The sequence below is a fragment of the Myotis myotis genome, unplaced genomic scaffold (assembly GCF_014108235.1).
Source record: "Myotis myotis isolate mMyoMyo1 unplaced genomic scaffold, mMyoMyo1.p scaffold_m19_p_8, whole genome shotgun sequence".
Classification (NCBI taxonomy): Eukaryota; Metazoa; Chordata; class Mammalia; order Chiroptera; family Vespertilionidae; genus Myotis; species Myotis myotis.
The window spans coordinates 50,226,725-50,244,313 of NW_023416390.1; the positions used below are offsets into that span (position 1 = coordinate 50,226,725).

The 17,589-nt window shown below is 36.1% G+C and overlaps 1 protein-coding gene across 1 annotated transcript in view; it reads left to right on the plus strand.

The window, feature by feature from the left end:
* The window catches only part of SCN7A (sodium voltage-gated channel alpha subunit 7), an 87,744-nt gene that overhangs the window by 41,742 nt on the left and 28,413 nt on the right, over positions 1-17,589 (plus strand). Inside the window, exons 10-15 of the mRNA XM_036319674.1 lie at positions 1,186-1,327; positions 2,257-2,457; positions 11,607-11,703; positions 12,350-12,588; positions 13,677-13,850; positions 15,265-15,621. Of these exons, the coding sequence (XP_036175567.1) occupies positions 1,186-1,327; positions 2,257-2,457; positions 11,607-11,703; positions 12,350-12,588; positions 13,677-13,850; positions 15,265-15,621 (1,210 nt within the window). The remainder of the gene's footprint in view (positions 1-1,185; positions 1,328-2,256; positions 2,458-11,606; positions 11,704-12,349; positions 12,589-13,676; positions 13,851-15,264; positions 15,622-17,589) is intronic.

Here is a 17,589-nt window from a genome sequence, read left to right on the forward strand (position 1 = left end):
AAAGTACTTCTTGACAGTGCAATGCCTTACAGAGTTCCTTATGCTGCTTTCCTCAGCTGATGACTTGATGCCCATTTGTAGTCTTACTTTTTCTTAGGCTCAGGGGCCCAGCTTGACAAATGGCACACGATGGGGAGAGGAACCTAAATTTTGCAGTTTTGTTATATTTGATTGATTTAGATATTTGTCGCTTGCTCAACTCTTTGCCCAGTTACTTCTGGGTTTACACTCTATTCTCAAGTCCAAATTGTGAGCTCATCCCATTCTGTCTGTCAACACCAGCTAATCCTCTTTGTGGACATTCCTAACACATATTGAAGATACCTGGTTATAGATATCCAGAATCACAATGATATATTTCAAGGCCAGAAAGTCATGCAATACTTCACCTGTAGCCATCATACTTTGCTGCAGAGTAAATGATCCCAAAAGTTAGTGCCTTAAGATAAGAACAAATAATCATTTGTTCAGATTATGTGGATCAGCAGTTTAGCAAGCCTCAATGCATAATTACTTTTTATACCTCTGTTTGTATCACATTTATTAACCATTAACCAATGTTCAAAATAAGACACATGACCAAAGCCAAAATAATGTCTGAGGCAACTAGGAATGCACATGGATAGAGGGAAGCATCACTTATTGGGCCACTACTGTAATAACTGACCACAACACTCAAGCCCCCAGTAGATAAAAGTATGAAGACTCCATAAAAGGAAATGAAATAGTATTTGTTCTTTCCATGGTAGTGCAAGTACTGCTTGTAATTATTGATGTAATAAATGTTTTCTCATCCTTAAATATAAGGATCTAAGGATTTGAGGTGAGACCAATTGAAAATTAAACCCTTCACTCATGCAGTTTTATGTTTATTATGTTATATTTCATCATTTATACTTTCACTTTGATATTGGGCACTAAAGAAAACTTTAACAAAGGCTTGACAAAAAGCACTTGTCAGGCCCCTTTCCCTTTTAGCTTAATTAACACTCTTCACTTCTACCAACTTAAAAATCTACCTCATTTGCAGCTTTCCACTGGAAATTGTTTGGGAGAAGATTGCTCCCTATAGAAACAAGAGCCCTTTATGATTTATGGGCAAATGTTCTATATTTATGATTTGGCCATAATCTGGAAGTCACCTAAAAGTAAGCAGTTGCTCTTTTCTTTGTGTTCTTTATTTAGTCAGTGTCCTGAAGGCTATGCGTGTATAAAAGCTGGCATGAATCCTGATAATGGCTACACAAATTTTGACAACTTTGGCTGGGCCCTGTTAGCCCTATTCCGGTTGATGACGCAGGATTACCCTGAAGCACTGTATCATCAGGTAAGAACAGAGAGAATCTGCCATGCACATGAGAATGGTACCATGCCCCTCCCTTCCAAGACAATGTTCAAATGTAACATAGTTTATTACATTTTGATGTGAAGTATTTGAAGACAGAAGGAAAGAGAACAAGAATTATTATGGGTCAAACTATACCCTAACACTGTGTTGTGGTCTGTACTGTTATGTGTGACATCTCATTTAACCTTTACAACAATCCTATATTATATATGTGTGTGTGTATATATATATATATATCTGATTTTTATATGAAGACACTAAGATCACAGTGGCTGGGTAACCTCTCCAAAGATACAACACAGGTATATACAGGATCACTGTCCTGCTCTGTGATATGAACTAAGTTAAGAAGATTTCTAGGTACCAATTCTTCAGTCACAAATTTGAACCTATGAGATTACCAAGTATTACATAATTATTTATTGAATACCTACAATGGGCTATTTCTTTTCAATTCTCATATTCCCATTTCTCTTTAATATTCAATCATGCCTCAGTTGTAACAGAAGGCTTGCTGTTATCAGACTTGAAATCCAAATTCTGAAAGTCTGTCTTCATCACTGATGATTTGTGTGCCATAGTTTCTCAAAAAGATATAATATTAATTAAAACAAAGATTCAATTTTTCTTTCATTCAGAGAAGTTTCGCATAGTAGAATATGCAATGCTATTTTAGTAGCATAGTTAATATAAAAGGATATTAGATATATTTTATACCTTAGATAAGTCTAAAGTTGAACTTCATTTTGCTTATTTTTCCAATAGAGCCAGTACTTGAACTGTCTTTTGATTACATTTCACTTATGACTAAATTATTTTCATAAAAAACTTCATTTTTATTTTAAAAAAGAAGATTACAGGAAGACAAATAACATCTTCCTTTTTGTACTGTTTCCCACCTCTCTTAGATCCTTTATGCTTCTGGAAAGGTCTACATGATATTTTTTATTATAATAAGTTTTTGGTTTGCCTTTTACATGGCAAGTTTGTTCTTGGGCATACTTGCAATGTCCTATGAAGAAGAAAAACGGACAGCTGCTGAAAAAGCTAAGAAGATTGAAACAGAATTTCAGCACACTTTACTTCAAGAAGAAAATGAAGCAGCTGAGGTATAATTTTTAAAATGCTTCTTAGAATCACAGAATTTGAGTTATCTTCTCAAGATCTTAGAGTATATTGGTAGATTCTCAATAGGTGTGTGGTGCATGATAAGAAGATTGAAAGTGATTTTGATAAGAGCATTTGTTTTTGCTACATAACATTCTTTCCTGAGTGCACTATGGTAAGAAAACCAATGCCGTTAATATTTCATTAATATATACATTTTGTTCCAAAACATGTATTACTGCTGCTGATAAACTATCTATACTAATAAAAGAGTAATATGCTAATTAGACTGGATAGACCAGACATCTTCCAGTCCTCCTTCCGGACAAAGCCACCGTGGCAGGGGCCACAGCAGAGGTGGTTAGGGATGATCAGGCTGGCAGCAGAGGGCAGTTAGGGGTGATCAGGCCAGCAGAGGAGGGCAGTTAGGGTTGATCAGACCTACAGGGATCAGGCCTAAACCGGCAGTTGGACATCCCCCAATGGGTTCTGTATTAGAGAGGGTGCAAGCCAGGCTGAGGGACCCCTCCCATGCACGAATTTTGTTCACCGGGCCTCTAGTATACATATATATTTAAACTTGACCTCCCACAATGCAGTTATAGTTTATTAATTCAGACTTGCTTCAGATAGCACATCATAATTTGGAAAAGTGATAATGCCTTTGATAGATGGACTTCTTGCCACAGGTGGCAGCAGGAAAGGGGCCCAAAGCAGGTTACTGGTGAAGCTTCTTTGCCTCAGGTTCCAAAGTTCCATGCACCCCAAGCCAGTCCTGGAAAAGGTACAGCTGGGGTTCAAAAGATAGGCCAGTTCCCAGAGCTTCCATTCCATGTTGTAGCCAAGTGTAGTTTAGCATCCAAACTAATTAAAGTCCATTAGTCCATGAGTGGAGTCCCACACAGTCATAAGCCACAAGGGTACAGGGGAGTCTATCCCCTGCCACAGAAGCTAGAGAGAGAAGAGAAGAGTGTGTTCTTCTTTGTGTAGGGTAGATACATGCTTTGCTAACTCCCAATTGGTTCTTTCAAATAATCCTGCCTTAGCAATATCCCTGTGATTGGTTATCAGCAAGCTGCCTGTCTTAGCAACATCCATACATTTTAAAGCTCATGTCTCCCATGTGCCCTTCTTTCCCCGCCCAGCTGGGTTGTCTTAGCATTTCTGCCTAGCAAGGGTCAGTTCTAGATCCTTTTGTTTGTCTCTGTGGTACAGTCAGAAAGCTGTATCATGTTCACATATGCAAGGTCATGTTATTGAAGGACTTCCCCATTCTTCTCCCTCTCCCAAGGTCCTGTCCCTGACTGCTTAGCCCTTCTATCTCCTCAATATAGGAGAGATGGGGAAAAGGAAAGGGTCAAGATATATGCTCTGACACTAATTGGAATGTGTAGTAAAGCTGGCTAGGAGGTTCATGGTACTAAAGTTTCCTTCTGAGTCATAAAGGGGAAAATGTTAACTTACCTACATATGTAATCCTTTTTATCAAGTCATCTATGTATATAAAAGGCTAATATGCAAAGTGTTCCCTTGGGAGTTCTACTGGGAGACTGGGAGTTTGGTTGCTTGTTATGACATGTGCTGACCAGCAGGGGGTGGGGAGGCAGCCTGTAGCCAGGGAAGGAAAGCCCCGGCCGGTAACCAGAAGGCCCCGATCAGCCCTGATTGCATCCCAGGCCTAGGGACCCTACCTATGCATGAATTTTATGCACTAGGCCTCGAGTTATCGATAAAGAAGCTCTAGGAAAGTCATTTTTCCAAAAGTGGGGCCTGGATGACATGATGCAGGATCATACCGAATGACAACTTATTGATAGACTAGAGGCCCGATGCATGAAATTCTTGCAAGGGGCTCGGCCCTCGCAGCCCTAGCTGCCTCGGCCCTCGCAGCCCTGGCTTCGTCCGGAAGGTCGCCTGGACGGTCATTCTGCTATTTGGCTGAATTAGCATATTAGTTCTTTATTATATAGGATACTTATGTCTACATGGTCTATAACACACATACCATTGAAACAAGAAGCAATTATACACCATATGAAGAAAACATGTATAACAAGAGGCTATTGAGTATAGCCATTATATCACCCATGAGGAAGTCACAGAAAAGCAAATTACAAAAGCTTTCTGTTTCTAGAAATGAGTCTTGGGTCCCTAAGATTGAATGATTACAGTCTGAATTATATGTTGAATGTGTAATTTCTTTTGAAGTGACATTTCAAATGTCAAGGGCAACACACAAATGTATCCAAGAACACAATACTGCTCTTATCCCAGGATGAGATGCCCTATTAACTCTGCTTAAGAACTTGGATTATTTCCTAATTTTCCAATATTCTCATTCATTTGGCTGCTCTGGATCACACAAAGCCTTTCTGATTTTCATTAAAATTCTCAATTGTAAAGGATTTCTTTTCTTGGAAGAATACTAGAACATTTTGTCATGCAAAGGTTTTCCAGGAAGTGAGAGTGAAAAACATTTTCACAAGATTTCTTTTCTTTTTTTGATTTATACATAAGAAAACACTGGAGGGAGAACTTAACATGGAACACACTGAGGACACTTTAGGTGGCCCATGTGAATGAAGACGAGTCAGATTCCAATGTTGGTATTATCGGGAGAGTGTTTAGATGCTTCATATTCTCACGTTATAGGAAAGCAATAGATCATATTGGCTAACAGTTCAGTTTTTTTTGTCAATTTTAGTCATCTAATGGATGTATTGCCAATTCTGTTAATTTTTCTAAACTTCAGCTTCTTTATCTGTAATATGTAAAAATCTATAGTATGCATCTGTCTCATAGGTTGTTATAAGATTCAAATGAAATAAATTCATTTTAAGTGCTTGGCATTCTCAGAATATACTGAGCAACTGAAAAATGTTAATGACTAATTATAGGGAGCACAAGAAGAAAAAAGCAAAAAGGCACAGCAGTTCATATGGAGAATACTTCATCAACATAAAATTCTAAGTCTCTGACTATATCCCATTTTAGGGAAATTGAAAATAATAATAACAATAATAGCAAATAATGTTTATTGATCATCAGATATGTACCGACACATGAGTGCCTTCATGAATCCTCAAATGTAATCCTCATTGAGGAGTTCCAGTTGCAATAAATCAGTATTTATTAGTATTTGATTTCTCAATACATAGGAAAAGAACCTAGTGTTCACCACTTTACTTAATTGTTTCAATGCTGAAACTGTATTATTCCATCAATTGCACAATTTGCAAGTAAAGCTTTTCTATAAGTTGTCAGTTACTGACAAAACCTCAGGAAAAGAATCAGATATATACAACTGCAGGATTATAAATATTTTCAAATTATTTGCCCATCTAAACTGACATTTCTATAACTCATTTATCCTGTTAAATAACACTTTGTCAATCTGCTACGTGCTAGGCGTTGTACAAAACACTGCAGATTAAAAATAAACTTGAATAGATATAAATATAGTACCTATCTTCATGAAGCTAATGAACTAGTGGGGAGATAGACTATAAAATTATCATGACACAAAATTGTAACTCTAGGACCACTAGTCATTATGTCTTTCCTGATGTTATGAAATAAGAAACATAAAACACCACATACAATAAATTATTTTCCAAAATTTGAGCTAAGTCTAATAAGCCTCTAGATCTATCTTTTTCCAGGGACAGTAGGAGAGAGAAGAACAGATTAAATTACACTAAATGGACATAATCTGTCAAACAAAGAATGTGGAGAATTCTACAGTGTAAGTGAACAAGTATCATCAACAAATAAATCACATAAGAAAAAATAAATTAAAATCTCAAGATTTTCAATGGACATCAGCAAAGTGCAATATGTAGATCTTATTTGTATTTTTATTGGAACAAATCATCTACAATAGGATGTTTCTGATCAATGAAAGAAAATTGAGCATGATCTGGATATTGGATAATATTAAGGAATTACTAATTTTGCTGCTGATGATAATGGTGCTGTGATTATGTTTCTTAAAAAGCTTATTCTGTCAGACAGAGAAGGACAAATGCTTTGTCACATGATTTAACTTATATGTGAAATCTAAAGAACAAAACAAATGAACAAACAAAACAGAAACAGATGTAGCCAGATGGGAGGGGTGCTGGAGGGCTGGGTAAAAAAGGTGAAAGGACTAAATACAAATTGGTAGTTACAAAATAGTCATGGGGATGTAAAGTACAGCACAGGAAGTATAGTCAATAATATTGTAATAACTATGGTGCCAGGTGGGTACTAGATTTAAAAAGTGATCACTTTGTAAATTATGTAAATATCTAACCACTAAGCTGTGTACCTGAAACTAATAGAATATAATATTGAATGTCAACTGTAATTGAAAAATAAGAAAAATGTTTAAAATCTGATTTTAAATCTTTCAGAAAGAAACTTGGATGAATAATATATTAAAAAAGAAAGGGTATGATGTTGTTAATTGTTGAAGCTGAATATTGGGTTCCTGGTGGTTGACTTTATTATTCTCTACTAAAAAAAACACCCTGTAACTATAAAGAGAGTAATATGCTGCTTTGAGAGACTAATAAAGTATTTCTCTGAGTCAGAAAAGGTTTTTATGAGGAACTGTTACTTGAGTTGAGATCTGAGGAATGATCGTGCTACATAGGGAGAGAAAACAGGGTCAGTGTGGCTGCAGTAAAGAAAGTCCGAGTCCAAGATGAACACTTCAGGTATTTGTTGCTTAATGCCAGAAATATGACTGTGTTCTTTCTTCCTTATTCACACCTCCCTCCAGAGAAAATTTAAACCAGTTATGAGACACGTAGTCCCTTTTCCCAGTCTAATTTTGACATTGAATTGTCTGAAATTCAGGCATATACCCAGATTAACTCTTTTTTTTTTTTTCAAATCAAGCAAAATTTATTATTTAACTCACTAATACATGTTTTTTTTTCAGTTTTTTTCTGTTTTGTTTTTTATTTTATTTTATTTTTTTATTGTTTTATTGCTTAAAGTATTACAAAGGGTATATTACATATGTGTCCTTTTTTTTTTCCTGCCCTTGACAATCCCCTGGCCTCCCCTAGCCCCCAGTGTCTTATGTCCATTGGTTATGTTATATGCATGCATACAAGTCCTTCTGTTGATCTCTTACCCCCCCCCCTTTCTGCCCCCCAACCCTCCCCGGCCTTCCTGCTGCAGTTTGACAATCAGTTTGAGACAGCTCTGCCTCTGTATCTATTATTGTTCATAAGTTTATAATGGTCTTAATTATCCATGAAAGAGTGAGATCATGTGGTATTTTCCTTCATTGATTGGCTTATTTCACTTAGCATAATGCTCTCCAGTTCCATCCATGCCATTGCAAATGGTAAGAGTTCCTTCTTTTTTACAGCAGCATGGTATTCCATCGTGTAGATGTACCACAGTTTTCTAATCCATTCACCTACTGATGGGGACTTAGGCTGTTTCCAGATCTTAGCTATGGTGAATTGTGCTGCTATGAACATATGGGTGCACATATCCTTTCTGACTGGTGTTTCTGGTTTCTTGGTATATATTCCTAGAAGTGGGATCGCAGGGTCAAATGGGAGTTCCATTTTTAGTTTTTTGAGGAAACTCCATACTGTCTTCCATAGTGGCTGCACCAGTCTGCATTCCCACCAGCAGTGCACGAGTGTTCCTTTTTCTCCACATCCTCTCCAGCACTTGTCTTTTGTTGATTTGTTGATGATAGCCAGTCTGACAGGTGTGAGATGGTACCTCATTGTTGTTTTGATTTGCATCTCTTGGATGATTAGTGACTTTGAGCATGTTTTCATATGTCTCTTGGCTTTCTGAATGTCCTCTTTGGAAAGGTGTCTATTTAGATCCTTTGCCCATTTTTTTGATTGGATTGTTTATCTTCTTTTTGTTAAGTTGTATGAGTTCCCTATAAATTTTGGAGATTAAGCCCTTATCAGATATGACGTTGGCAAATATATTTTCCCACGCAGTGGGCTTTCTTGTTGTTTTGTTGATGGTTTCTTTTGCTGTGCAGAAGCTTTTTATTTTGATGTAGTCCCAATTGTTTATTTTCTCTTTAGTTTCAAGTGCCCTAGGAGCTGTATCAGTGAAGAAATTGCTTCGGCATATGTCAGAGATTTTGTTGCCTTTGGATTCTTCTAAAATTTTTATGGTTTCCCATCGTACATTTAAGTCCTTTATCCATTTTGAGTTTATTCTTGTGTATGGGGTAAGTTGGTGGTCTAGTTTCATTTTCTTGCATATATCTGTCCAATTTTCCCAACACCATTTATTGAAGAGACTATCTTGGCTCCATTGTATGTTCTTGCCTCCTTTGTCAAATATTAATTGAGCATATTGGTTCGGGCCGATTTCTGGGCTCTCTATTCTATTCCATTGATCTATATGTCTGTTCTTGTGCCAGTACCAGGCAGTTTTGAGAACAGTGGCTTTGTAATACAGCTTGATATCTGGTATTGCGATCCCACCTACTTTGTTCTTTCTCAGGATCGCTGCAGCTATTCGGGGTCTTTATCCGTGTTCATGGATTAGTAGAATCAACATCATTAAAATGTCCATACTTGCTGAAACCGGTTTGGCTCAGTGGATAGAGCGTCGGCCTGCGGACTGAAGGGTCCCGGGTTCGATTCCGGTCAAGGGCATGTACTTGGGTTGCGGGCACATCCCCGGTGGGAGATGTGCAGGAGGCAGCTGATCGATGTTTCTCTCTCATTGATGTTTCTAACTCTCTGTCTCTCTCCCTTCCTCTCTGTAAAAAATCAATAAAAATATATTTTTTTAAAAAAAATAAAATGTCCATACTACCCAAAGCAATCTATAAATTCAACGCACTTCCCATTAAAATACCAATGGCATACTTCACAGATGTAGAACGAACTCTCCAAAAATTCACCTGATTAACTCTTAAACTTCCAAAAAGGAGTTACTGTTATGATCCTCTCAATTTGCATTGTAAATAGCTGTATCCTTAAGAGTTGGCCCACACGTGGGTGTTCATTTAATATTTCTAGCTCAATTTGTTCATTTTGTATTCTAAAATACATCCATATTCAACCCAAATTAGTAGAAAATTGGCATTGACTATATCAGCAATAACATTATTATTCTAACTACTCCATCCCTCCATTCCACACGCAGAAGACTGCCTTTACTGACTTGCTCTTTGGTGTGATTCCATGAATCATTGTCACTGTCAGAAATAGCTCTATGGGAAGTAATTTCTCTATATTAAGAGCACAGTGAAAGATATTATTCCCTATATCACCAAAGTGTCATCATCATAAAGATACACTTGGGAAATCCTCATCAGATCTTAATAACAGGAAAAAAGTATGCTTATGTATTTTTTTATCTCATGGAAATTTGGACTGGTATAATTTATAACTTTATGTAATTTTATGTGAGCTAAAATAATTTCTTAAATAATCATAGTTTAAGTAAATACATTAATTTGGCATCCTCAGTTTTTAGCTTACTTTTTGAGTTAAAAAAGGGAGGCGGGGAGGAAACCAAGATTTGTAGACCTGCAGAATCTGCCAGTGGGACGCAGTATGAAATACAACTGTTTTTCACCACTATTTGTGAAATTAGAGGGGATTTGACTGGTACTGAGTGAGATGAGTATGATTCCTTTCATATCTATTATGCCTCTTTAGATAGACCACAGCAGAACTTGCCAACCTGAGTGCATTGTGTATAGGTTATTGGTGAGCCTCATCTACTAAATCCCTCAGTGTTACGGTGGGCGTATTCCAAGCTGTGTGTATGTGATTACATATATATGGGAATTACATAATATATATACTATATAATACATATATATGTAATTAATATATTAAGGTCCTCTCTATATTGACTCTGCTTTTTAAACATGGATAGTTATTTCTATCCAAGAGTAGCTTCACCGCCGAAACCGGTTTGGCTCAGTGGGTAGAGCATCGGCCTGCGGACTGAAGGGTCCCGGGTTCGATTCCGGTCAAGGGCATGTACCTGGGTTGCGGGCACATCCCCAGTAGATGTGCAGGAGGCAGCTGATTGATGTTTCTCTCTCATCAATGTTTCTAACTCTCTATCTCTCTCCCTTCCTCTCTGTAAAAAATCAATAAAATATATTTAAAAAAAATAAAATAAAGAGTAGCTTCACCTATTTATCCCAAGTTAACAAATAGATAAATATGATTATTCTTTGTGTGTGCCAAATGTGAAAACTCTTGGGAAATCTATGGTGTAATATCATTACCCATTATGAATTTCTTACAGTTTAAATCCAATTACGAAGTTTATACATGGTCACTAGAAACATCTTGAGCTATATTTGTAACACTGAATGTGTAGAAGTTATAATCTAGACATCAAAGTTAGGGGTCATGAGTGCTTTTTCAATGCAAAGATTCTTTTTAACCCTATGTAGCCACATCAGCAAAGCAGAGGGTATCTTAAAATTGTTATTCAAGAGAAATAAGTGATTCCTTTATGGGATTATCATATATGTTCTAACAACACAATTTTAAAAAAAATCTATTACTTGATATTCTTCCAGACTTATTTCATTTGCATTGTAAGTATTTTTATTTTGTCAAGAGAATTTGCAAAGTTATATTGTTAACATAGTCTCAAGAAAAGAAATTTAAGATGTTAGAGCAGGGGCGGGGAACCTTTTTTCTGCCAAAGGCCATTTGGATATTTATAACATCATTTGCGTGTCATACAAAATTATCAACTTAAAAATTATCCTGCTATGTTTTGTCAAACATGTAATTAACTCACTCCTTATGCCGTGGCAGGGCCAGATCAAATAATTTCATGGGCCTTATACCCAGGGGCCAGACATTCCCTATCCCTGTGTTAGAGGAATACTGTTGTTATTCAATAGCATGCTTACCAACTGGATATTTCACAATAATCTTAAGCTATACATTGAATTCTTTGTTAAATGTGGGTAAAACCACTATCATTCTCTGATTTACTCCTATTATAGTTGACCTCATAGGATACAATTATTTTGTCAAGTTGCAAGTTATACACATTTTCCAAAAGAAAAAGAAAAAGCTTCTGGAAGTAAAAATTAGCATAATTTAAAGAGGTTAAAATCCTTCTTATAGTTGTAATCTTGGGAAGAAGCCATTATTATACTCATCAAATTTCTTTTTAGGCCAAGACCACACAAATAGAAATGAAGAAAAGATCACCAACTTTTATGATCACTTCTGTGGATATGTTGGATGATGCTACTATCAGACATAGAGAAGGTAAAGTAAAAAATATTTGGATAATATTTTTAGTTAAAAATATTTTAGATAAAATATTTAGTAAAAAATATTATGAAAGGTACTATTCATAAGATTCACTTTTAAAGAAATTTTATAATGACTTCAGAATTTTATATGATAACTAAAATTTAAGGAATAACAGTAGAATATTAGGATGAACAATTTAGAAAAATTCCATAAATATAGTGTTTTTAACATTGGAAAGCGTTAATATATTAAGGTTCTCTCTATGTTGACTCTGCTTTTTAAACATACAACCGGTAACTCATTATTATGCCAGTATTAAAAGGCATTATTTTGTAAAGTACAGAAATATAGGAATTATAAATTACAATGTTCTCAGCTATATTCCATATTTGTTGTTTTGACAGATACTCCTATGTTTTTCTTCCACTAGACAGTTTGTCTCATTTTCATTTGTCTAATTCAACTTCCATGAAAAAAATAGAAGAAATTTACTTTGCTCTACTTATTAGTATAAAATATTTCTTTTTTTTTTTGCTAATTCCAAATCAGAAGTCTAGTTTCAAACCTCCCTTTACTAGTATATGCAAAAGTCAACATTTCTTATTAGTTATACTTAGACAACTTTCTAAAGTTTCACTTTACTATTCTTTCATTGCAGAGCATACAAAATCTCAGAAGAGATGTCCATTGTGTTGGTATAAATTTGCTAAAATTTTCTTGATTTGGAATTGTTCTCCCTGTTGGTTAAAGTTGAAAGAGTTTGTCCATGTGATTATGTTGCATCCATTTACTGATCTTTTTCTCACTATATGCATAATTCTAAACATATGTTTTTTGGCCATGGAATGCTATCCAATGAGTGAAACAACATTCTATGTTCTCAGAATTGGAAACCTGGTAAGGCTCTTATTCTATGTTACTTTCATTTGTAATTTCAATCTTTTTTAGTTGTCATTATCCCATTATTATTTTATAACTTGAATATGTTGCAAATGCATTATATAAACACAAGAAAAAGTATTGTGTTCATGCTTCCCCACTTCATCCCCAGCCCTGCTTTGTAAATGTTCTTATCACTGAATAGGTTAATACCTAGAGTTTAAAAATCTGCCATTTAAATTTTGGATTCCTCGCCAGCTGCTTAGCAGTCATGAAATTATTCTTTCCTCTCTTTTCCCAAGTATACCCTCTCTTGGGCATCATATCCCCATAGATCAGAATAGGGTAAAAGTCAAATAGCAGACAAATGTTCTTCGATGACATCTGATTGTGAATCCTGATTACAACTGCACCTGACCCTGTCTGCTCTCACCGCCTGTCTGTGCCTTAGATTGGAGCTTATCCTTTGCAAGGTGTTGTGGGATTCACCTATCTTTTTCATCCCATACAGTGCAAAAGACAAAACAGATTTGTATGCATTTAAAAACAAATGTTTTTAAATATATAGTGTTTAATTTCTTTCCCTTTTATTAAGTTGTTATTGGTTAGTTACTTGGTATTCATACAAACAGCCATGTTGCTACTAATTTTGAATTATACATTTACTTGATACCAAAACCATAATTTGGTAGAAATAACTTCTTCCAATATAGTTTTCAGAAAACAGTTTTCATAGCTTCATTCTGTTTATTTCTGGATCATATATGTACTTCTTTTATTCTTTTGCAAGTTGAAAAATTAAATATCTTAACAAATAGTCCATATACCAAAAGAAACTATTCAAAATGAAAAGATTTTCTACCCTCCAATATTCTTTTATTTTCTTCCAGACTGGCTTTAAAAAGTAATTGATGATTTTATATATAGTGTTTAATATTAGATTATTAAATAAAATGTATGATTCTTGTAATAGACTCCAAAACTAATCAGATATTGACAGAAGAACTGTGAAGATTGTGGCTTTAAAAAGTTACAGTTTCTGTGCATGAGGGTTCCAAAGAGCCATTGCAATCATATTCTCATCCATGTGTTTTGTTTTTATTTAGGTTTTTATTGGAATTTTCACGACAGAAATGATTTTTAAAATAATTGCCATGCATCCATATGGGTATTTCCAAGTAGGCTGGAATATTTATGATAGCATAATTGTGTTCCTTGGTTTAGCAGAACTTTTTCTAGCGAATGTTCATGGGCTGGATGTTTTTCGATTATTCAGGGTGGTAAGTAGAATCCAAGACCTAAATCTTATTTTATGAAAATTTATCTCAGTTTTATCAAACATAAAATGAAAAAATAGTAATAGAAATACCATTGGGACATTTGGAGTATTCCATGAGTTAATACTGCCCCGGGAAAAAGTATGCAGTCTCTAATGCTATTATTTAACCAAAGCATTCAAAAAAAAATAAGCCATATATGTAGCAAATTTGAGATGTAGTTCTAGGAAGCAGGGCCAGGGGTCCTGGGCCAGTTTTAAGGAGCAAGGTAATGAAGAGCCCCAGGAGCTGAATGTCAGTGTGTAACTAAGGAATTGGAACCAGTTATTTCTAAATGCAGGGCAGAAAACGTTATATAACAGCAGTCAGGCCAGCAGAATGTTGTTATAAAAATTACTGTCAGAATCAGTATGTCCGCAAAGAAGGTTAATGTTAAGAATCAGAAAACTAGATAAGGTAATAATGTGATTAGAATGCTATTTATGAAAATATTAAGCATTTGATAAGTAATATATTGTCACATTCTGGCAATAAGTTGAAGGAATGAAGCCGGAATCAAGAGCAAGCTGTTTTAATCCTCATCCATAAGCTTTTCTAATGACTGAGAGAAATATGTACAAGATGTAGTTATCAAGTTTAGGTAAGAAACAACACTGGAAAATGCAGAAAATGTGATCAAAGATTGGATCAAAATATCTGAAAGGCTAGTAACAGAATGAATAAAAGATGATTAAGTTTTATTTGGATAAATGTAAAGTCCTACTCTTGAATCCAGAAAGCCAAATATATTCTAGGAAAGGTTAAGGACAGTAGATAGTGCACATAAAAATGATGTGTGGATTTTAGATGACTAAGTTCATTTTAGGTGGCTAAAATGTTAAGGTAATCTGTGCTGTACCAATTAAAAAAGCATTAGTGAAAAGAAGGGAAATATTCAAACTAAACCTGGAATGTTGTGTTTGGCCTTTAATGTGTTTTTTTAAAAGGAAAACACACAATAGAACCTTTAATGGAATTCAGTGGAAAATGACAGATTTATTTCCATATCATCTACATATCAGAATGTGGGGAAATGCCCAATATAGTGTGAAAAGCAAAACAGAAGGGACAGTTGCCCTACCAGATATTAAAACAAATAGCTAGAGTAATTGTAACATAATATTGAATGGGCATTGACAGATCAATATGTGTGAATTGTTTGTAAAAAGTTATAGAATAGGTATGTTTTGTATTAGAATTGTCCATAAAGTGAATTGTTAGAGCTTAATATTAAAATGTTCAAAACTGAATATTACATTAAATACTATATATTTGAATACGTATAATGCTGATACAGATTTTAAATGTATATCATAATGAATAACCAAGTTTTTTTGCATTTTGTTTCTTATTCCTGTGTTTTACATCACTCTATTAGTTGCGAATTTTCAAGTTGGGGAAATACTGGCCAACATTTGAGATTCTGAAACTGACTCTTATAAAGTCACTGATGGCCCTGAAAGACTTGATCCTGCTGTTGTCCACATTCCTGTTCTTTTCTGCTGTGGTCGGCACAAAGCTGCTTGGTATGAGTTACAAAGCATATGTCTACAACTTAGACAAAGACTGTCAACTTCCACGCTGGCACATGAGTGACTTCTTCCACTCCTTTCTGAATGTGTTCCGGATTCTCTGTGGAGAGTGGGTAGAGACTCTATGGGATTGCTTTGACATAGCAGGCCAATTCAGTTGTGTTCCTTTTTACATGATGGTCATTTTAATTGGAAACCTTTTGGTAAGTAACCCATGGTTTAAAATTTTCCTTAGGAAACTGATGAAGTATAGTCTAATATTTTCATTCATGGACTCCAGTGGCTACTGGTCAGTTGAAATATGAGTGGTCTAATTTGAGGTATGCGCCAAGTGTAAAACTATCCACTGGATTTTAAGTCTTACCCAAAAAAGTATGTAAATTACTTTATTAATAACTAGGGCCTGGTGCACGAATTCTTGCACCTTGAAAGTAACTATGGGCCATGAGACTGTAGTGGGCACAGGGGCAGGTCTCAGCCCTCCTCTGTGCCCCTTCCCAGCCCCTCCCCTTGCAGTCCCCAGTCCCCTGTCTGCCAGCAGGCCCACCCCTGCCTCGACAGCTCCCATGGTCTGATGGCCCCAGCCCTGCTCGCACCTACTGATGGTGCAGAACGATTGGGGCTAATACCAGCAGTGGGTGCAAGCAGGGCAGCACCATCAGTGGGTGCAAGCAGCAGCTCTGGCACCAGCTTCAGGTGCGAGGGGGTCAGCACCAGCAGTGGGTGAGAGCAGCAGGTGTGAGTAGCAGCTGCCAGCCCTGAACGCCCCTCAGGAGCAGGGTTAGGTGGAGAAGCCCTGAGGGGCAATTGGGCCAGCAGCGGCCGCTCACACCTGCTGATGGTGCCGAGTGATCGGGACCAGTGCTGGGCGCTGGCAGTGGGTGCGGGCGGGGCCAGCACCGGCAGCAGGTATAAGCGCCAGGCAGGACGGCACACGGGAGCAAAGGATTTTCAGTAACCACCAGAGGCTCGCCCCTATGACAGCGATCGGCACCTTGTCTTAGTCTGGTGCTCTGCTCACCTGCTCTACCATCCTGCTGTGACTGACGCCCGCCATGTTCCACAAGCGTGCCATGGTGGTCAGTGCACATCATAGCGACCGGTTGTTCGGTTGTTCCACTGTTCAGTCTATTTGCATATTAGGGTCGTATATATACATATATATGATTTTTATTGAATTGCATTTTAAAATGATATTTTTATATATTTAGTTAAATTAACTGTTAGTAGATTAATTTTAACTGTTTTTGTTTATGCTTTGAATGTGGCTACTGAAAAATGTGACATGCATCATATTTCTATTGGATAGCAGTGGTTTATAACCTTGCTACTCAAAGTAGCATTGGCATCATGTGGGGGATAGTTATCAAAGCAGACTCTCAGAACCCATCCAGACCTATGGGAGCAGAATCTATAGTTTAACAATATCCACAGATGATTTGTATGCACATTAGATTTTAAGAACCACTTATGCATAACACTGTCAAACTTGAATGTATGTAGGAATTACCTGTAGAATTAATAAAAATATAATGCCTTGGATCCATTCCCAAAGATCCTGATTTTATTGATACATGGACATCAGGATTTTTTAGGAATTTTTAATTGATTAAATTGTGCAGCAAAATTTGAAAACCAATGTTCTATAAAACTGTTATGCATTAATTAAGAGAGAAAGCTTTCACTTTTAAATATCCAGTCATTGAAGTGGCACTACATGAATTGAATAAGTAGCTTTTACTTTTTCTAAGATAAAGGAATGGCTTATAAAATAAAAATTTATTATGGGGGGAAAAACAGGACTCAAATATTTGCTTTTTTCTCATAAGTGATAGACATTAAGTACATTTTCCAAAAGACTAAAAAATAATAATAACCTGATAAGTTAGACCCCACTGTTTTGTTTTATATATATTACTTCACCTTTCATCTCTTAACCCCAAAGCAATAAATATATGGTTTGACCTTCATTATAACACTGTGACTGAAAAAAAGTAACCCTAAGTTTATAATTTATGTTTTTTTCCCCTCCCGTCTTTATTACGCCTCAAATTAGGAGAGGTCATGAATCCTCCATAGCTTTGGTCATTTACACATCCTGTTTTTCGTTTTTAATCCTTCAAGTGACCAGGCTATTTTAAGTTCAGTGCACACTTGAACAAAGCAGAAAC